The sequence below is a fragment of the Balaenoptera physalus genome (assembly GCF_965194825.1).
Source record: "Balaenoptera physalus genome assembly, chromosome: 7".
NCBI lineage: Eukaryota > Metazoa > Chordata > Mammalia > Artiodactyla > Balaenopteridae > Balaenoptera > Balaenoptera physalus.
In genome coordinates this window covers 34,504,495-34,525,482 of record NC_138886.1, presented here as the reverse complement: position 1 = coordinate 34,525,482, position 20,988 = coordinate 34,504,495, and the positions used below count along the sequence as shown (strand labels likewise).

Here is a 20,988-nt window from a genome sequence, read left to right as displayed (position 1 = left end):
CGCCATGCTGATCCCCTCAGTGTTCTGGGTGGTGTGAGACAGGAATGGATCTGTTGGGCAGTGTCCCCCAAGACTGGGGAAGCTGGGCTCTCACTTCACTTTTATTTTCCCTCATGGGAGAAATTACAAGCTAAGAGGGCCTTCTCTCTATGTGCTGAGCTATACTACTTTGGAGAAGGAGTGATGTTGGTAAAGTGAAACTGTTCTTCTTGTTCTCTTTAATGCATCTATTCTTGGAGTTTTTGCTTAACTAGAGTGCTGTAACCTCCAAGGTAGATACTTGGGCCCCCACAAAGGTACTCTCACCTGTGGGTGGTTGTCAAAATTGGTGTATCTGAGGGTATATGGGAACTGGAACCTCCTGTTCCTCCAGCTTGCTGATGTCACTTACGAGTCAGAATTATAACCAGGTCTTTTTTACTCTATGCAACATCTGCAATATATAAGATTTCATCTCACAGTGTGTAAAATTTACATATTCAATATATTGGCAAAACAGATGACTATTGTGGAAAGCTCATTACACTTGGAGAAAACATTTCAAAACGTACTATTAAAGTTCATTTCAAAATAAGAAATGAGCAAGAGAAATTCCTATTCATAAAAAATAAAAACACTGGGATTTTGGGTGTTTCATTTCTGAAACAGTGTTTTGAACTATGATGAGAAATCACCAAATCTCAAAGGGAAAAATCGACTTCACAAAACAAAGGCTGGTGTAAAGCAGTAAGCAGAAGAGTCAAGGAAGGTCAGGCCTCTGGCATTTCATGAAAGAAGTGCTTGGTAAACAGGAGACGGGACCCTACAGTCTCTTCAATAAATAACGGGTGTCTGGGAATGGCAAGTTTTACCGAAAATCCTGGCCTCTATGGAGATAGCCCCCCAAAGAGACCAAAGCCCTAACAAGACTTTGTGAGCCAAAACATCAACCTCTCTCTTTTCTCACAGGAAGAAAAGCCTTTCCTGGAAGTTCACCAGGCAGAGCACGTCAAACAGCTCCTGAGGAAGTGCCCCGTGCAGTAAGCCCAGTTATAATTGTTCATGCCCCTCGGTGTTTGCACCAATATTGATGAGCCCTGACAGTGTCAGAGACCTGGAGATGACTGGAAGAGCACTGTTTTAGGACGCTTGTTTGCTAATAACAGAAACTCAACTCAAATGGGATTAAAGAGAAACGGGAAAGTTATGGCCTTACATAATTAAAAAGCCTAGAGGTCATCAGTTGCAGACACAGATGGATCCAGGGGTTTGATTGATATAATCAGAACTAGGTCTCTTTCCCTCATCTCTCAGCTCTGCTTTTACCTATGTTAAACCCTTAGTTAGGTAGGCTTCGTCCCCGTGGTGGCCCCCAGAATCTCTAAGCTTATACCCTCCTGTCTTAAGCTCATAGAGAAGAGAATGTTTTCTTTCAAATAATTCAAACAAAATTCCCATGAATGTGTTTCATTGGATCAAGTTGGACCACATGGCATCCCAGAACCAATTACTGTGAGTAGGTGATTGGAGTAAACTGATTGGTTAAACCAGGGTCACATGTTCGCCATGGGAACTAGGAAGTGGTTCAGCCTCACTTAACCACCAGGACTGATGGTGGGGAAGAGTAGATTCCCAGAAAAAAACTGAGATGTTGTTACCAATAAAAGAGGACATAGCTCTTGGCCAGTCAAGAACACCTGGTCTTCAGTGATCATTCAAGTCACCCTACCCCTGCCACTGCCACTGTGCACAAGGGGATATTGCCAGAGAAGGGATATGTCTAATCCAAGGTCATACAGTGGCAAAACTAGTTCTTTGGTTAGAGTTACATTTGGCTACATATAGGAGAAAATGCAAAATAATCATGGCACAAATAAGAGAGAGATTTATTTCTTTCTCATGTAAAAGAATTCTGGAGGCAGGCAGTCCATACTAACCCTGGACTGCCCACCATGCAGTTTACCCATTGTCTGTCTTTCTGTTCCAGTAACATAGTGGTTTCCATCATGAAGGCTGTCTGTGGCCCAAGATAGATGCTGGGGCTCCAGCCTGGGCCAGCCACCATGTCTGCCCTTCAGAAGGCAGGCAGGAGAGAAGAATGAAGGCAAAGGGGATCCTCCCAGCTGTGTCAGTTCCACCTGACCAGCCTCCCCAAAGTCCCACACCACATCTCTGGTCACGTCTAACTGGCTTGTTTAGTCTTGGTCACTCTTAGCTGTAAGAGAGGTCGGGAACTATAGCCTTTTATTTGGTAGATTGCTGTACTGAATAAAACTGAGTCTTTGTTCTTAAGAATAAGGGGAGAATGAAAACTGTGGAATCTACCAGTGCTCTTTCTCTTCACTATGCTCTAAGGTGAAGAAGAGGAGATGATATTATTTTCAGAAGAATCAGGCATTTGTTTACCGGACACAACCTGTCTTCTCTTGATGTTTATTCATTCACAGAGAGAGAGAAAAGTCTTGGTTCCAAACCAGGATATATGAGTGGGACCCCTACTTTCAGTTCCCAAGCAGGATGATTGGAACCACTGTGTTGGCTTTCATCTGCCTGTACCTTGTAAGTAGATCTAAGCAAATCCTTTATTATTTTATAAATGGGGTGGGTCTAGGATAGGCGTTGTTCTTTAAAAGCTGGGTCAAAATTGAGTATCTGTAAATCAAAGAAGTAGAATTCTTTGACCCCACCATTTTGACTCCAAGGACACTTTTACTCATGTGGTGAATATTACTGATAAATATAATCGAGTTATTTACGGAGAATTCCAGTTGCCAATTCCACATGTAAAGAACTTGCAAGATGCCACTCCATCTTAACAACAAATACAAATCTGAACAAATTGAAGAATCAGCAACTCTTCTTAGATCCCTAAGAGCAGTGAGGTCATGGAGCAAACCTTTACCCCTAAAACTGAAGAGACACGATCATCACAGAATGGAGCAGAAACCCCATGGCAAGCAGTGCCAAGGTAGGAAAATCTGAACTGTAATTGATGCCATCAATCAATTGGATATTTTGGAAATCCAAAGACTACTTCATCAATAACAGCAGAATACACATTCTTCTCAAGAGTAAATGGAAAATTCAACAAGATAGACTATGTCCTGGACCATAAAACACGTCTTAATAAATTTAAAAGAATAGAAATCATACAATGTCTGCTCTCAGATCAAAGTGGAATTAAACTAAAAATCAATAACAGAAAGATAACGGAAAATCTGCAAGTAGTAGGTATTAAAGCAACACACTTCTAAGTAACATATGGCCAAAGAAAAAAATCAAAGGAAATTAAAAATATTTTGAACAGATGAAAATGAAAACACAACTTATCAAAATTTGTGGGAGGCAGCAAAAGCAGTGCTTAGAGGGAAATTTATAGCATTGAATGTACATATTAGACGTGAAGAAAGATCTTAAATCAATCGTCTAAGCTTTCACCTTAGGAAACGAACAAACAAAAAAGAGCAAATTAAAATGCAAAGTAAGCAGAAGAATAGATGTAATAAAAATTAGAGCAGAAACCTATGAAATTGAAAACAGGAAGTCAATAAAGTACAGAATCAAAGCATTTCACGTGGTCATTGTTATCTGAGGTAAAATGAGTCAAAAGCAGGGTCAGATGGCAGGATAAAAATGGCCAAATTGTCTTCTGCTCATTTTAAATGTACTAGGATGATACCTATATAAATTAATCCTGTGATTAAGTTTTAAGTGAATGTATTAGGTTATGATGAAGTACCACGTAAACCCACAAATTTCAGTGACAACACTGAATATATTTTTGCCCACCTAACAGTGTTGAGTGAGTGTTCAGGTTTGGGAGGTAACAGTCTTCCACGTGTTTGTTCCATAACTAGTTTCTCCATCGTGTGCCTTCATCACCCCTGAGCACCCTCACCACCTGCATCCAGTCAGCAGAAGGAGAAGGCAGGTGGCGAAATGCATGTGAGAGGTTTTCAAAGGCCATGTGGACCCAGCACACATTCCTTCCACTCTTTTTCCATTGACAAGAACCTTGTTATGTGCCCACATCTAACTCAAGGGAGGCTGGCAAATGTAGTCCAGCCTGCACCCAAAAAAGGGGAGAAGAGATTTTAATGGACAACTAGCTAGAGTTCTCTGCAGCAGTGGATAAATCACTCGGTGTTATTGTGTTTATTAAATCATTATTGGTTGTCTGCTGTATGCCAAACACTATACTAAGACCTGGAAGAGAGAAGAGAGCTGATTCAGCAGAGTCTTGGCCTGGGAGTAGCCCATGGTCTAAGACAAGAAGATAAGATATGGTATGAAGTACTGCCGTCTAACTAGAGAAAAAGAAAAGGTAAAAGTGCTTTGGAAATTTAGTGAATTACTCTGGATTGAGAACCTGCCTGAAAATAGTAGCATTTGAGCTCCAAATTCAGTTCGGTTGATGAAGTAAAATGGCGTCAGGGACTCTAGAAACAATGGCATGATGATGGGGGCATGAGGGCAGGATGACAGGATGATAGGAGGAGAGCAAGCGTACATACAGGAAACAGCACCTCCTCCAATGTGGTCATTGCCAAGATACGAGAAGGGGAACAGTGGGGAGTGTCTGGAATTGTCCCCAGGGTCACCCCTTATTCAAAGTTCACTCTGTTTTAATTATTTCACTCTGATTTAATTAATGTTTGAAGAGTTCTTTGAGCCCTTGTGGTGCCTACTCTTGTATGCTGTTGTGTGAAGAACAGAGTTTGGGATGACTCTTTTCTCCAAAGAAGTCACAGTCCCATTCATCTCAGTAGAGCAAGTGTCCAGAGTCTATTGCAGATGAGTTTTAATTTTTCTTTATTTATTTATTTTATTTATTTATGGCTGTGTTGGGTCTTTGTTTCTGTACGAGGGCTTTCTCCAGTTGCGGCAAGCGGGGGCCACTCTTCATCGCAGTGCGCGGGCCTCTCACTATTGCGGCCTCTCTTGTTGTGGAGCACAGGCTCCAGACGCACAGGCTCAGCAACTGTGGCTCACCGGCCTAGTCGCTCCGCAGCATGTGGGATCTTCCCAGACCAGGGCTCGAACCCGTGTCCCCTGCATTGGCAGGCAGATTCTCAACCACTGCGCCACCAGGGAAGCCCTATTGCAGATAAGTTTTGAGCTTCCAAGAGTTTTGACCTCAAAACCAAAGAGAGACCCATATGTTATTCATATACTGAGCTGGACTCAGGTGAGACCTTGAAACATTTGCTCTGTGTCCCCAGTTCATTGTCATTGAGTTCTGCATGTTCGTGTATGTGAGAGATGAGCTGGATGTATTTGAAGGCGAATTGGAGAGCTACGTCGCCTCCATGAACCAGACGGGGACGCTGACCCCAGTCCTCCTGCAGGTGAAAGAGCTGATTAACGTCACCAAAGGTAAAACCATCCTCCACCTTTGTTCTTGCTGCCTGTGTAGGAAACAGAGAGGGACTTGTGACTTGTGGCAGGTGCACACCTATAGTGATTATTGCTGCTGGTCTTGATATTACCTGTGTTACAATTGCTCTATGCCTCCCTGGGTTGACTCGAAGGAAAAAGGGGTCAGGACACAGGCCATTTTGTTAGAACCTATTTGGGGCTGAATTGAACATGCCCTGATAATTTTCTAATCTCATGTAGCCTATTTTGTTTGATGCCAGTGGATTTAGTTGTTACTAAAATCATCATATTTTTTTCACTTTGGAAAAGATAAAACAGTGGGCCGTGACTTTATTATTATATGAAAAGTTTACTTATATCATTCAAATTTAATTTCTGCTTAGTTCAGGTTGCTATAACAAATTACCATAGACTGTGGTATAAAAACAAACATTTATTTCTCACAGTTCTGGAGACTGGGAAGTTGAAGATGCTAGCAGACCTGGTGTCTGGGGAGGGTCTGTTTCCTGACTTGCAGATGGCCACCCTCTCTTTGTGTCCTCACATACTGGATGGAGAACAGGGAGAGGAAGCAAACTCTCATGTATCTTCTTATAGGGCACTAATTCCATCATGAGGGCTCCACCCTCATGATCTAATCACCTCCCAAAGGCTCCATTTCCAAATACCATCACACTGCGGATTAGGGTTTCAACACATGAATTTTGTGGGGGGTGGGAGACACACACATTCTGTCCATAACAGTCACTTTACCTTAAAATAGTAGCTTTCTTTGAAAATGACATACTCTAATTATATGTCCATTGCCCATGAAGGAAGGAAAATTCTTCACTATTCCTTGTTGAGAAAGGACCTGGACAAGATGTCAGGATAAACTCTGTCATTGGACAAGTCAGGTCCCTTCTCTTGGCCTCAGTTTCCTCATCTTTAAAATGGGACTGGGATGAGGGTACCACATGGTTTCCAAAAGCCTTTGTAGCTCTGACATTTAATGGCTGTAAATTACCATATGTTCCTTAAGCCATGAAACAGGTGATGCAAATAATATTTTCACTTAAGACTCACAAGCTAGTAGGATATCAAAACCAGAGGGGAATAGATCTACTGTGAATTATTTGAGGAAAATTCTCTTACACATACATGACATAGAAGGTTACACTAAGGTGGTTACTGCTTCTTCCATATTACCATACTTTTTTTGTTGCCCTTGAACACTTTTATTCATCTGTAATGTTCTGCCTGATGAGTCCCTTCCTATACACTCAGCGAGCATATTCTAATGTTTGATTTAATAATACTTGTTTTAAGTCATACTTCTGAAAATTCACATTTCTACCCCTGTTTTGGGCAACTTTTTAATGCTAACCTCAGTTACTTGGTCTGGGTGAATTGTAGTGAGTATATCACCATATTCACTCATGTTTTATCTCCTCTTTGATATATTTCTCATGTTTAGACACTTTAAGAATCAGTATATAACATTTTCACTCTGTCTCAATCTCTTCCAGCTTTAAACAGCTACCCTCTTTCCAAGAGAGGCTCTTAGGCTGAACATGCTTCACCTTTGGGATGATAAAGGCATTAAATTAAAGGTGTGCGGTCATGTTCTTGCTGCTGGCTGGAAAAAGTCTGCACTCACTCTTCTTGTGGCCAGACTCCTTCCATCCTGTCCTTCCAAGGATGTGTCCCCTGCATCCCCTGGGGTGAGATTTATGGTGATTTACCCACATCCTTTGTGTTGGTGGAGGTTTGGGATAGAGCAGTTGCCTAGTCCTGGTGATGCTGATAAAGACACATCTGAACCTTGAAAGGAATGGAAATCAGCTTTCTTTTTCCTTCTTTTTAAAAACAGCTTTATGAAGATATAACTCATATACCATACAATTCACTCATTTAAAGTGTACAATTCAATGGTTTTTAGTATTTTGAAATTTATGCACCCATCACCACAGTCAAATTTAGAACATTTTCATCACCCTAAAAGAAATCATGACCACTTTCAGTCACTCCCCATTTCTCAACTCTCCCAGGCCACTATTTTCTGGCTCTGTAGATTTGCCTATTCTGGACATCTTATATAAATAGAATCATACAATATGTGGTCTTTTTTGATTGGCTTCTTTCACATAGCAAGATATTTATAAGGTTCATCTATATCATAGCATGTGTCTCAGCTTCATTCTTTTTTATTGCTGAATTTTATTCTGTTGTATGAATATACAACATTGTATTTATATATTTGTCTGTTGATGCAAATTTGGATTGTTTCAACTTTTGGTTATTATAAATAATACTGCTGTGAACATTCATCTACAAGTTTTTCATATATTTTTATATATCTTGGGTATATACTTAGGAGTGGAATTCTGGATCATGTGGTAATTATGTTTAAGCTTTTAGGGGAATTGCCAGACCGTTTTCAAAAGCAGCTTCATCGCTATGTATTCCCATCACCAATGTATGAGGGGTCCAGCTTCTATATCTTCATCAACATTTGTTAATATCTGTATTTTTTATTATAGCCATCTAGTAAGTATGAAGTGGTATTGCATTGTATTTTTTTTAAATTGAAGTATAATTGATTTATAATGTTTCCGGTATACAGCAAAGTGATTCAGATATATATATATATATATATATATATATATATATATGCACGTATATATTATTTTTCAGATTCTTTTCTATTATAGGTTATTACAAGATATTGACTATGGTTCCCTGTGCTATACTGTAGGCCCTTGTTTTTTTTAATCTATTTTAAATATAGTAGTGTGTATCTGTTAATCCCACATTCATAATTTATCCCTCTTCCTCCCCCTCCGCCTTTGGTAACCATAAGTTTGTTTTCTATGTCTATGATTCTGTTCCTGTTTTGTAAGTAAGTTCATTTGTATCATTTTTTTAGATTCCACATATAAGTGATATCATATTATATTTGTTTTTCTCTGACTTACTTCACTTAGTATGATAATCTCTAGGTCCATCCATGTTGCTGCAAATGGCATTATTTCATTATTTTTTATGGCTAAGTAATACTCCGTTGTATGTATATACCACATCTTCTTTATCCATTCATCTGTCATTGGACACTTAGGTTGCTTCCGTGTCTTGGCTATTGTAAATAGTGCTGCTATGAACATCGGGGGTGCGTTGCGGTTTTGATTTTCATTTCCCTGATGGCTAATGATGTTAAGCATCTTTTCATGTACTTATTGACCATTTGTACATCTGCTTTGAGTAATGGCTACTGAGATTCTTTGCCCATTTTAAAATTGGGTTATTTGTCTATTATTGAGCTGTAAGAGTTCTTTGTATATTCTATATACACATCCCTTACAAGAGATATAATTTACAAATGATTTCTTCCATTCTGTGGGTTGCTTTTTCACTTTTTTGATGGTGTCCTTTGAAACACAAATGCTTTTAATTCTAATGCGGTCTAATATATCTTTTTTTCTTTTATCACTTGTGCATGTCTAAGAAACCATTGTCTAACGCAAGGTCACAAAGATTTACTCTCATATTTTCTTCTGAGACTTTTATCATTTTAGCTGTTACATTGAGTGTATGATCCATTTTGATTTAATTTTTGTATATGGTATGAGGTAAGGTTCTAACTTCATTGTTTTACATGTGAATATCAGTTTCCCCTGCACTGTTTGTTAATAGGCATATTCCTTCCCCATTGAATTGTCTTGTCATCCTTGTTGAAAATACATTGACAATGGGGGTTTAATTCTGGATTCTCAATTTATTCCATTGGTCTATTTGTCTATCTTTATGGCAATATCACACTGCCTTATTACTGTAGCTCAAGAAATGTGAGTCCTGCAATTTTGTTCTTCTTTTTCAAGGTTGTATATAGCCTATTCTGGGTCGCTTCATTTTTATATGAATTTTAGGATTAGCTTGTCAATTTATACAAAAATGACATTGGAATTTTGACAGGGATTGGTTTGAATCTGTAGATCAGTTTAGGGAGTATTGCCATGTTCACAAAGAACAACCAATACATAAAAGTGATATGTTTTTCCATTAATTTAGGTCTTCTTTAATTTCTTTCAACAAGCTTTTGTAGTTTTAAGTGTACAAGTTGTATACTTATTTTACTAAATTTATTCTTAAGTATTTTATTCTTTGTGATACTATTGCAAATGCAGTTGTTTCTTACTTCATTTTCATATTATTTGTTGGTAGTGTATAGCAATACAATAGACTTTTATATATTGGTCTTGTGTCTTACAACCTTGCTGAACTCATTTATTAATTCATTTTACTTTGTTTATTTATTCCTTAGGATTTTCTATATATAGGAACATGTTGTTGGTGAATAGAGATAGTTTTATTTCTTCCCTTGCAGTCTGGATGCATTTTCTTGCCTAACTGCCCTGGCTAGACCCTCCAGTACAATGTTGGAGAGAATTGGCAAGAGCAGACATTGATTTTCTTATTCTTGAACTGATGGGGAAAGCAGTCTGTTTTTCACCAATTAAGTATGATGTTAGCTGTGGGTTTTTTGCAGATGCTTTTTATCCAGTTGAGGAAATTCCCTTCTATTTCTAGTTTATGAAGTGATTTGAATTATAAAGAGGTGTTGGATTCTTGCGAATGCCTTTTCTGCACCTATTGAGAATCGGCTTATACAGAAGCTTTTACTTCCTTCCCTCTGTCTCCATCCCTCTCTCACAAGCACACAGAATCATTCTGAAAGCAAATTAGGTACGAAATATTAAAAACATACTGAAAGATGGATGAATGAATAGTCAAGACCCTGATTCCAGTTACTGTTGCACAAGGTGACTGTTTATTGGGGGTGGATAACCACCCCCCAAAAAGCGGAGATTGGAAGTTCAAGAATTAATGATGTTTTACTAGGCTGGAGGCTACCTACAATGTGTATGCTCCATAATTTTCTTTTTCTATTACTCACTGTAGATTGAAAATATTAATACCAATGGAAAAGATTATAAATACGCAGGAAATAAAGGATATCCAGGGTGTATGGCTAAAATGAAACAGAAAATAAGCAAAAACGTTATTTGCACAAGAGGTGTGTTAAAGGAAGTACAGTATATTTTGCCCAAACCTTTCTGTTGTGAGTTTCTGCATTTTAGTTCCCCGACCAGGGATTGAACCCAGACCCTCAGCAGTGAAAGTGCGGAGTCCTAACCACTGGACCACCAGGGAATTCCCTCTGCATTTTAAAAATAGTTTCTGGTTCATCTTCTGAGGCCTCTCGTATCACCTTTTCTGTTTCAGGAGTCTGGGTGGTGACCATCTTGCCTGCCTCCCTCACATGTGTGAGCTACCTGTTTCACATCTTGGCTTGTTACAGGTAAGAGGGTTCTAGGAGTCATTTGTGTGTCTTCAGCCAGGAAAGCAGCTGACAGACTTTTCTCAGAATTCCCAAGCAGTGCCAGCAGTGTCCAAATTGTGAACAGCAGTATATATAGGGTCTAGGGACAGCCATACCTTTCGGTAGTAAAAGACAAAAACAAACAAACAAAAAACCATTGATTTGAGCTCCCACTATAAGCTTGACATTGTGATTAGAGTCTTCTTTTGGTTTTCAGCAAAACCCTAAGCGGTACTTTCATCTCCATGTTCACTGCTGAGCAGGCGAGACTCAACAAAATAACTTTAGCCAGCCTATTAGCAGCTGATCTTGTCTTCTGGTTCCTTCTGACCTTGTCATTTCTTGTACACTTCTGCAGTGCTACTAGGTGTTAGACCCGCCCTGCTCTCCAGGACTAATCACACTGGGCTCCCAGCAGGTGAATCTGGCTCAAGGGGACCTCACAGGAGGTTGGGACAAGGGAACCAGGGGCACCAGTCTCAAGAACAGCAGCACAGGAGGAGGGGATGGCCTTCAGTATGTAGCTGGCATTTGCCTGCAGACGGAAGTTGAATTTAGGTATCTATTGCTCCCTTTTCTCTCCATTTCTCTACCTTTGTCTCTGCCTCTCGCTATGCCTCTCTCTCTCTCTCTGTCTCAGTCTCAGTCTCTAGTTCACAGTCACCCACTCACTCACAGGAAGCCCAGGGCCAATTCCCGCCCCTGCAGAGCATCCTGCTTTTACATCCTCCCCATCTGGCTACCCAAAGGTTGGGTCTCTTGCAGATGACATCTAAGTGAAGACTCTCCTGGCACAAAGAGCCCCAGCACTCCATCCCAGCCCTGCCTTGCTCCCTCTCTCTGCTTTCTTCTCCCTGGGCTCTATGGGTGGACTGGACACTGCTGCTTACCCTTTCCCTGCCTGATGTAGGGATATGTCTGCTCCTTCCTTCATTAGCCTACAAGTGGCTGGGAGATATTCACTGAGGCATTTGACCACAACCAGGAACAACCACAATGCAGAGCTGGCTGCATGGATGTGGGTGGAGGGTAGCTGAGGGCACAGGGACAAGAAGGCACCTGTGGTGGGGAGGCCTCCTTCCCGTCCAGGCTGGCCCTTCCCTCCCACACCTGTCACCCAGGAGTGATAATCCCCGCCCTGCCTCCTTTACAGGACCATGGGGCAGAGGAAATAATGGATGAGAAAGCACCCTTTGGACAGCACTAGCACTGTGCCAGTATTGTTATTTTTCTTATAATTATGACAACCTACCTACAGGCTTGTGTTTTTAAAATAAAGTTACAAAAATATTTAGTGGAAAGTAAGTCTTCTCCCCATCAGGCCCCAAATTGTTGCCCAAGAGCTAAGCACTGTTATTCATTTTCTGTGCATCCTTCCAGAAATTTTCTCTGCAAATATATCTGTGCATGTTTGTATTCCTGGTTGCACACCCTACTCTGGTACTGCCAAACAGAAACACAATGAAAGCCACAGATACAATTTTGCATTTTCTAATAGACACTATTTAAAAAAGTTAAAGGAGAGGTGAAAATAATTTAATAATATATGTTATTTAACCCAGCATAACTCAAATATCATCATTTCATTATGTAATAAATATGCAAACTATTAATGAGATACTTACATTCTTTATTTCATACTAAGTCTTTCCAATTCAGTGGTGATGAAATTGCAAAATAACCTGGAAATTGCTGGAATGGGATGTTAAGAAAAAAGGAGGATACAGGTGTGAATGTGGACTGTGAACAAAAGTATGCCAACCTAATCTTTAGGCAAAGGGCCAGCCTGAGGTGGGCACATGGGAAAAGCACACAGTGATTTCTTTGGGTGCTGGGATTGTGAGGAATTGTGGCTTCTCTTTCATTTCATTTTATGTTGTTTTAAGTGGGGGGCTATCGTTAAAATTTTTTTACCTGTTTTGAAATAATATTATATAGGTAATGTATATTCATTGTAGAGAAAATAAGAAAATAGAGCAAGCTAAAGAAACTAAAAGCCACACACACAGTCTCAACTATCACATTCAGTCACCATTGAGATTAGGTAGCTATATGCTATTTTTACAAAATATATTAAGTTTAAGATTTTTAAATCATCAGGGAAATGCAAATCAAAACCACAATGAGATGTCACCTCACATCTCTCAGAATGGCTATTACCAAAAAGACAAGAGATAAGTGTTGACAAGGATGTGGAGAAAAGGGAACCCTCCTACACTGTTGGTGGGAAGGTAAATTGGTGCAGCCACTATGAAAATAGTATGGAGGCTCCTCAAAAAATTAAAAATAGAGCTACCATATGATCCAGCAATCTCACTCCTGGGCATATATCCAAAAAAGTGAAAACAATAATTTAAAAAGATACATGCACCCCAGTGTTCTCTGCAGCATTATTTACAGTAGCCAAGATATGGAAGCAACCTAAGTGTCCATGGATGGGTGAATGGGTAAAGAAGATGTGGAATACACACACACACACAAACACACACCAGAATACTACTCAGCCATAAAAAAGAATGAAATCTTGTCATTTGTGACAGCATTTATGACCTTGAGGACATTATGCTAAGTGAAATAAGTCAGATGGAGAAAGACAAATACCATATGATTTCACTCATATATGGACTCTAAACAAAACGAAACTAAAACTAAACTCATAGAACAGATTGATGGTTACCAGAGGTGAGGTGGGGGGGGGGTGAAATGGGTCAATGGCATCAAAAAGCACAAACTTTCAGTTATAAAATAAATAACTCATAGGGATGTAATGTACAGCATGGCGACTATAGTTAAAAAATAGTGAATATTTGAAAGTTTCTAAGAGAGTAGATTAAAAGTTCTCATCACAAGAAAAAAATTTTTGTAACTGTGTGCAGTGACAGATATTAACAAGACTTACTGTGATCATTTCACAATATATACAAATATCGAATTATTATATTGTACACCTGAAATAATATCATGTTATATGTCAATTATATCTCAATTTTCAAAAAAAGTATTAAAAAATGATTTTTAAGCCCTGGTCATGAGCATTACTAACTCCCACTTTTTCTTTAGAAAGCAAATGAAGAGGTTGTGGGCAGGAGATAAACACTTTCTCCCTCTGAAGTTCCATAATCCTTCCTCGTCAGAGAGTGTGGTAAGTCTACAGAGGCCTCTCTCTGCTCCGAGGCCAAAACCTGCTCTCCTGCACCTCAGACGGGGGTAGGGGAAGAGGAAGAGCTCTGGGCTGGGGGTCCAGAGTCCTCAATTCTAGTATGTTCTGCTGCTGGGTGACTCGGGACAGCCACTGTCCCCATCCAGCCCTCAGTTTCCTCATCTGTAAAATGAGGACAATCATGACACCTGCCTTGGTGGGTTGGTGGGTGACCCTCAAATGAGACAAGGATGCTGGACACGTGTTAGAGGTAATCAACATGTCTCCCCTCTCAGACCCTTTTTTCTTTCTAAATCTCAGGTGGCCATTGCAAGGTACTCTGGCTGGCAGATAGCTTATATTCTGTGGGGTAAGTGCCCTCACATGACCCATTCAATTCAATACACATTCCCTGGGCACCTGCAGAGTCCTGGCTGTGGGTAGGGAGGAGAGACGTAGGGCAGAAGTGGCCCCAGCTCTTCCTTGAGGGACCTTCCGGAAGGAGTGAGAAGCACACATTCGTGTAGGTCATCGTCACCACCTGTCCTGTGCCCACGGGGTGTATATGCTAAGGGCGGTGGTGACCAGAGGAGGAAGTGACTGTCCACACCCAGGACAGGGCAAGAAGCCTTTCTAGTGGAGTTGATGTTTGAACTGCACCTGGCAGGGTGAGCAGGTCAGCGGTCATGCCAGGCAGAAGAAACAGCGCAAGTAAGAGCGCCAGGACCTTTGGTTGGGAGGAGGCTAGAGGGGAGACTGCAGGGAGGGACCTGTGTGACTGGATCCTGAAGGGCCTTGAGTGACCACCGGCTCCCTTGGCCCACAGGCTACCTCATCATCCACGTGATGCAGAGCCTGTGTGGCCTAGTGATCATGTACAGCCTGGTGCTACCTGTCATCCACAGTCAGGCCCTGGAGATGCTCCGAGGACTGGGCATCGGGATGTAAGTGCTGGGTGGGCTTCCTGTCACTGCCCAGGGCCTGGGAGCTGGTGCGCCCTCACAGCTGCTGTTTGAAATACCCCTTCCCTGCTGGGCTCTCACCAATCCCTGGACCCATGCTCTCAGCTCTGACCCAAGGATGGGCTAAAATAGCAACTCATTGTGATGAGAACCTCACAGTTTACAACATGTTTCCACTCTCACTGTTCAATGGGGTCCTCACAATTGTGTCTGTGGGAGATATATATGTGCCCATTTTATAGGTGGGAAGATTGAGGTTCAGGGAGGTGAAGTGAGAGAAAGGACAGTATAGTGGAAGTAGAGAGGAAATCTGAGCTTGGGTTTTAGATCAGATGTGTGGCTTGTAAGTGCCTCTCTGAGCCTCAGTTTACCCATATGGAAAGTAAAAGTGAATGCTGACATTGAGAATTCACTACACATCTTTTCTCTTAAGAACTCTTTGAGGTTGGGACTTACATTAGCTCCCTTTTTTCAGATGAGGAAACAGAGGCACAGAGAGGCTGAGCAGTTTGTCCCAGGGGAGGAGGCAGGACTGGGAGCTGGGCAATCTGAAACCAAAGCCTCTTTAAACCACCACCCCACATTGCCACTCAGAGAATGCAAACACAGGGCGTGGTGCCCTCTGGGGACCTCCCTGCTCTGAGCTCCTTTGTTCCAAACTCACCTAGAGCCTCCTGTGAGTCTGGGGCAGAACCTGCCCTGTCCACTCTCCCGTGGCCTTCATGAGCTCTTCTAAAAACCCCATCCTTTCTTTGATTCCTATGCTTTTAAACCACTCAGCCCAGCTGCCACCCCTCAACAAAAAGACATAATTAAATCCTGGAGTTGTGGTCTGGAGCCAGAAGACCTGATGATGTAGCTTTGAGAAAGTCATCTGCCCTTTGTGAGCCTCAGTTTTCTCATCTGCACAGTGGGCAGGAGAATGCTCTGTAGGCATAAAGGGCAGAGCTCAAGCTACTGTTGGTCTGGCAGGCAGTCAGCATCTCTCTTCTCTCTATCAAGGGGCATTCAAGATGGGCTTGGGAAGAGTGGACAAGGCCACCTCAGGATGGTCTCACCCTGTGTTTCAGCCTCACCATATCCATCGTCCTGGGCCTCATGGTCCTGCAGGTATGGATCGCCGCCAGCTTCTTCCTGCAACCAAAGATGGGAACAGCTGACAAGCAGAAGCCCTTGGCTCTCAACAACAGGTGAGGGCAGAGAAGGGAGCGGGGCATTGTAGGGCTTTGGCCTCAGCAGTCTCGTTCCTTCCTCTTCACCCTTGGCAGGTTCCTGGGTGGACTCTACACTCTCTGAGAGGGTGAGGGGCAGTGGTTCAGAACTGGGGCCTAACTGCCTGTGGCCAAATCTAGGCTCTGCCCCTTATGAGCTTTGACCTTGTGTGACCTTACTAAATATCTATGAACCTCCACTTCCTCATTTTACAAATAATTGTGCATACATCAGAGAGGTGTTCTGAGGCTGAAACGTATTAAAATATGAACTTAGAACAATAGTGCCTGTCCCATGGGTAATCCTTTCTAGTTCATTCATTCAAAGCTGTTCACTCATGGAGGAAACAACACGGGCACTGAGGATAAAGAGATACCCCACACAATCTGATTGTGATGTGCTCACGGTGATCTGGAGCCGACAGACACAGACATATAGGGACAGTAGAGTCCAGAGGGTGTGAAAGCATTACAAGAGAAACATGAGTAACGAAGAAGGAGAGGCGGGGGGGTGGAGGAGAGGTGGGGGTTCTCTTTCAGCTGCAGGTGGGACGTTTGAGCTGAGGTCGGTGGGATGGTAAGATTCCTACAGGCAGAGATGAGGAGATGGCACGGCTGCAGCCCCCACTGCACCAATGCAGGCAGGAAGCCATGAAAGGGCAGGATGTGTTGGGAGAAGAGTGAGAATCCAATATTGTGGCCATGCAGTGGCCTTAGATGGTGAGGGACAGGAAGGAGGTACAAAGTGGTAATGCCAGAAAAGCCCCTCTCAGAGAGGACCCCAGAATTCATATGCAGTGTTTGGGCTTCATCCCATAGGCAACAGGAGACCGACCACGTGATCAGGTGGTCATTTGAGAAATTTCATCTGGAGGACTTGGAGCAGTTCTAGCTGGGGGCAGGTGACTGTTGCAATGGACAGTGGGAAAGCCACACCCTCTGCCGTAACCACAAACCCAGCTGTAGCCACATGAGGTTTACAGTCCCCACTCACACTCAGCCTGCCCTGGGCTCAGCACCCTCTACACTGTTTCTGAGCCAGTCCTCACATCAGCTACGAAGTGGGGACAGTCAGCTCCTGCTAACAGCACAAGGTCACACAGCTAGGAGATGGGAGACGTAGGCTTTGACCACAGGTCCGGGGGGCCCCTGAGCCCACCTGCGTAGCCACCTTCTCATACTGAAAGGTGCTGCCCCTCCGCCTGCTTTTGTTTGCAGGAGAGCATTCCACAACTTCAACTACTTTCTGTTCTTCTACAACGTGCTGCTGGGCCTGGGCGCCTGCCTCTCCAGGCTTCTTATCAGCTGCATCCTGGGCACGTGGCTGATCGCCCGCATCGACAGGACCATTCTGCAGAGTGGCTGTGAGAGAGCAGACATGGGTACGTGGCCATGCATCTGGGGAGCGTTGGTCTTGTACTTTTGCAGAAGCTGCCTGGAAGTCGGGTACCAGAGGCCTGAGTTCATACTCTTCACTTATGCTTAGAGTTTATCTTCCCATGGAGGCTATAAAGCTGAATAGAAAAACAAAACAAAACAAAACAAAACTATTCAGCCCAATGGTCAGAAGGGAATTCAGGCTATCAAATACTTGCATGTTTGACAGACCTTTGAGGTAGAATGAAGGGCAGTAAGAGGTAGCGGAATTCTATCTGAACAGTTAGAAGGTAATTTGTGAATGCATGGCTCTGAAAATTTTGAGAAAACACATCTCAGAATTACTGGTGTTGTTAGTGGCAAGCTTAGTTAAGAAAATGGTTCGTTCAGTTTAAATGCTCCAAAATCAAAGCTTTTTCTGTGGAGAAAAAACAGTTTTTGTCCTATTTCTGGCCCATGTCTGTTCATTCACTCATTCATTCATTTAATGGCTGCTGGCTTCTTCATATAAGACACACAGGCTCCTAGCTGCTATGAGCTTCATATTCCCATAAAATGAACAGATTAGGGTGTGATCTCTAAGAATCTTTCCAGCTCTTTATACCTCATTTTCTGGATTCTCAGCAAAGACACAGGCACCATTTGGGAACAAAGTGATGCTGCAGTTACGTCATGAAAAGCACAAGCTGGGCCATCCTGGGACGTACTGCATGGCCTGACGTGCCTTCTGGATTTCAGGGTTCAGTGCGTGGATTGGCATGCTCTATGTGGATCATTATCACACCAACCCTGTGCTCGTCAGCTTTTGTCACATCCTGATCACAGGCCACAGAGAGAGGAGGCTGCAGCAGGCCATCAAATACTGGTACCTAAATCAGTCAGCAGGTAAGTCTCCTGTTTGAACCTACACTGGGGTCGGACACCAGGAAACACGTACCTTCAGGCTTCCCTGGGATCCCTGAGATGTCCCAGGTTCCTCCTTCCCTGCCCCTCTTCCTCCACACTCCCTGCCCTGGGAGCCCTTCTACCCAGGGGATCAGGAGGCTTTGCCCCCAGTCAGCCTGGCTACAGGACCCCTGAGGCCTTGTGTCCTTGTCCTGCTAACTGGGCTCCTCCCTTGTTTCCAGAAACGAGCTCTAGTTCTGCTAGCTGAGTCCTTCATTCAACCATTTGTTTGAGATGCTACCCATAGCCCAGGCTGCAAGCCAGATGCCCTCCAAGATGGTGTGCAGTTTTGCTTAATTTGCCCCGTTCCTTACCACCAGCTCTCCCAGCCACCGACTCCTATCCCCTCAAGGCTCTATACTGTCTACTCCCACCCCTGCCACCCCTGTTATTCTGCTCTGCCTTCCACTGGGAAGCCCTCCAGTTAGCCATGTTCTGTCGTGGACACTCAGCACTGACCTGGACCGTTTACATTGCTATTCCCAATGCTGCGGATACCCAGATCTGTGGGACAAACTCACATCCCTCCAGCCGCCCTCATGTCCCCAGGAGTCCTGGTCCAGCTCCTTCTTCCACACCTCACACCTTCTGGGCAGCTTTCGCTACAGCCTCTGAGAAGGACAGAGACAAGCTGCCCCCTCCTCCCAGTCTACTGGTTCTGGTTCTGTCCTAGGTCCCCGCACCTCAGTGAGGTCCAGGACAAGGTGGCACCTGCTGCAGACCCTGATCAACAACCCCGGACTGGTCACACTCAGAAAATCAAGGCCAGGTCATGGCTCCCAGGACTTTACCCAGATTCTGTTGACGTGATCGGAGAGCTGACATTGACCTCCCACATTGCGACAAGGCTGTTCTAGGACATCTGCCCCTGAGAAGGCCCAGGCTACCCAGCAGCTGTCCCCTGCAGTGTGATGGGATGCACAGGCGCTGTCCACACAGATGGCATACAGACCGGCCATTCATGGGATGGCACTTGGGCTGAACAATGAAGTCTCAGGTCTAATTCATTCCCTTGGTAAAAAGATCAAGAACTAAAGAGAATTTCTGTTGAACAAACTTTGCCCAATAATGATTTCCACTATCCATGGTTAGGAGGCAGCCTTGGGGAGATCCATGTTGAGACACACTTAATTTAGCCACAGGGCAGAACTTTGTGTCACTGAAAAAGGTGGTAAAAATTTTTATATCTCAGGAGAGTTTAACCTTTTGACACAGTTTTTCTCTGGGAGAAAGTATGGCCTTAATCCAACAGGGTCCTCATTGTTTCCTCCTTTCTAGGTCTTATGGTGGTGGGAGAGAAGGAATCCACGATCCCAGCCTCCAGTCTGGTGGGTGAGCAGACACACACTGAGCTCTCTCTCACAGCCACTGGGATAAGAATCGATCAGAACTGACCTGGGCCTTGGTCACAAATCAGATGTACAGATTCTCTCTGACAAAGAGTGTGTTCCCTGAGAAAGCCACTTGTCTGAGGGGGCAGAGATGGGATGGGCAGGCATTTAAGGTGGGGGACAACAAAAGCAAAAGTGGGGGAGCAGGTTTGAGGAGGGTGAGCCCTCTGGTGTATGCAGGGCACCGTGTTGGGGGCTGGTTTGACCATCCAAGGGGGTCCAGATGCCAGACTGAGAAGCCTGGACATTTTTCTTGCTGCAGGGGGCCCAGTACTTACCCAGATTCTTCATTCCCCAGCATAAGGTCTCTGATAAACGGGGACCTGTCACTCACAAAACCTGTGCAAGTACCAGGAGGACTCACCCATAGGGTGAGGGAAGTCCCCATCCACCTCACAAATCCCAGAGCCGTTGAAACTCAGTAATCATTATTGAGTACCTACTGTAAGCCCAGTCCTTTGCTAGATGTGTCTGCCAGACTTACCTCTTTTAACTTTATCTCTGCAACCAAGCTTTGTCTTTCTGCTTTTTGAAACTAAGAAAACTGGGACTCGGAGTATTGGGATCCCCACACCACCGCTTTCTAGTTGTGTGACATTGGCTAAATTACCTCACCTTTCTGTGCTTTCTTTTCCCTACTTATTAATATAAAAAGGGAATGATACCCGCAATGCCAAAAATTATTTTGAGGATAAACTGAGTTAATATACACAAACACTCCTAAGCTAGTGCCTGACATATCCTAAACTCTCAATAAATATCAGTCGTTGTTTGTAATGTTACCCTTTGTGGTGATCTGATTAATATCTGCCTACCTCTCATTATGCTCTCAGCTCCACAAAGAAAGAGCCCTTCTCAGATTTTACTCACCATTACCAAGTATCTGCTGTAACATAGTAGGATCATGGAATGAATAAAATAATAAGGCCATGGTGACTGAATATCTCAGCCATGAATTCAATACTGAAATCAACCCTGGCATCATGGTCGAGTGGCCGCTAAACAGAAGGTCAGGAGCACTGGGTTTTGGTCCCAGCTCTGCCACTAGAATGAGTCTCAGTTTCTCTAAATGAAAGCTAGTGCAGACCTCACAGCCAGTGCCCCTCACTTGCACCCAGCCAGTGCTGACCAAGTACTTGCTACGTGCAGTCACCACTCCAGGGACACAGGACACCTAAGGAGATGAGGTTCTGCCTGCAGCATGTGGCAAGGCCTCTCTCTGCAGCTCTTGCTACAGTTGTCTCCC

The 20,988-nt window shown here is 43.3% G+C and overlaps 1 protein-coding gene across 7 annotated transcripts in view; it reads left to right on the top strand.

Annotated features, from left to right (window-relative positions):
- LOC309663907 (stimulated by retinoic acid gene 6 protein-like) overlaps window positions 1–20,988 on the top strand; it is a 63,156-nt gene that overhangs the window by 32,407 nt on the left and 9,761 nt on the right. For 2 of the 7 annotated variants that reach the window (XM_082468648.1, XM_082468647.1), the window contains exons 8-18: window positions 949–1,019; window positions 2,427–2,538; window positions 5,202–5,355; window positions 10,621–10,696; window positions 13,778–13,859; window positions 14,178–14,226; window positions 14,683–14,800; window positions 15,889–16,008; window positions 17,248–17,411; window positions 18,145–18,291; window positions 19,630–19,679. In XM_082468648.1, coding sequence (XP_082324774.1) covers window positions 949–1,019; window positions 2,427–2,538; window positions 5,202–5,355; window positions 10,621–10,696; window positions 13,778–13,859; window positions 14,178–14,226; window positions 14,683–14,800; window positions 15,889–16,008; window positions 17,248–17,411; window positions 18,145–18,291; window positions 19,630–19,679 — 1,143 coding nt within the window. Of the gene's footprint in view, window positions 1–948; window positions 1,020–2,426; window positions 2,539–5,201; window positions 5,356–10,620; window positions 10,697–13,777; window positions 13,860–14,177; window positions 14,227–14,682; window positions 14,801–15,820; window positions 16,009–17,247; window positions 17,422–18,144; window positions 18,292–19,024; window positions 19,717–20,988 lie in introns of those variants that run through there. The other 5 variants (XR_014265514.1, XM_082468650.1, XM_082468649.1 and 2 more) reach the window with 5 other exon arrangements.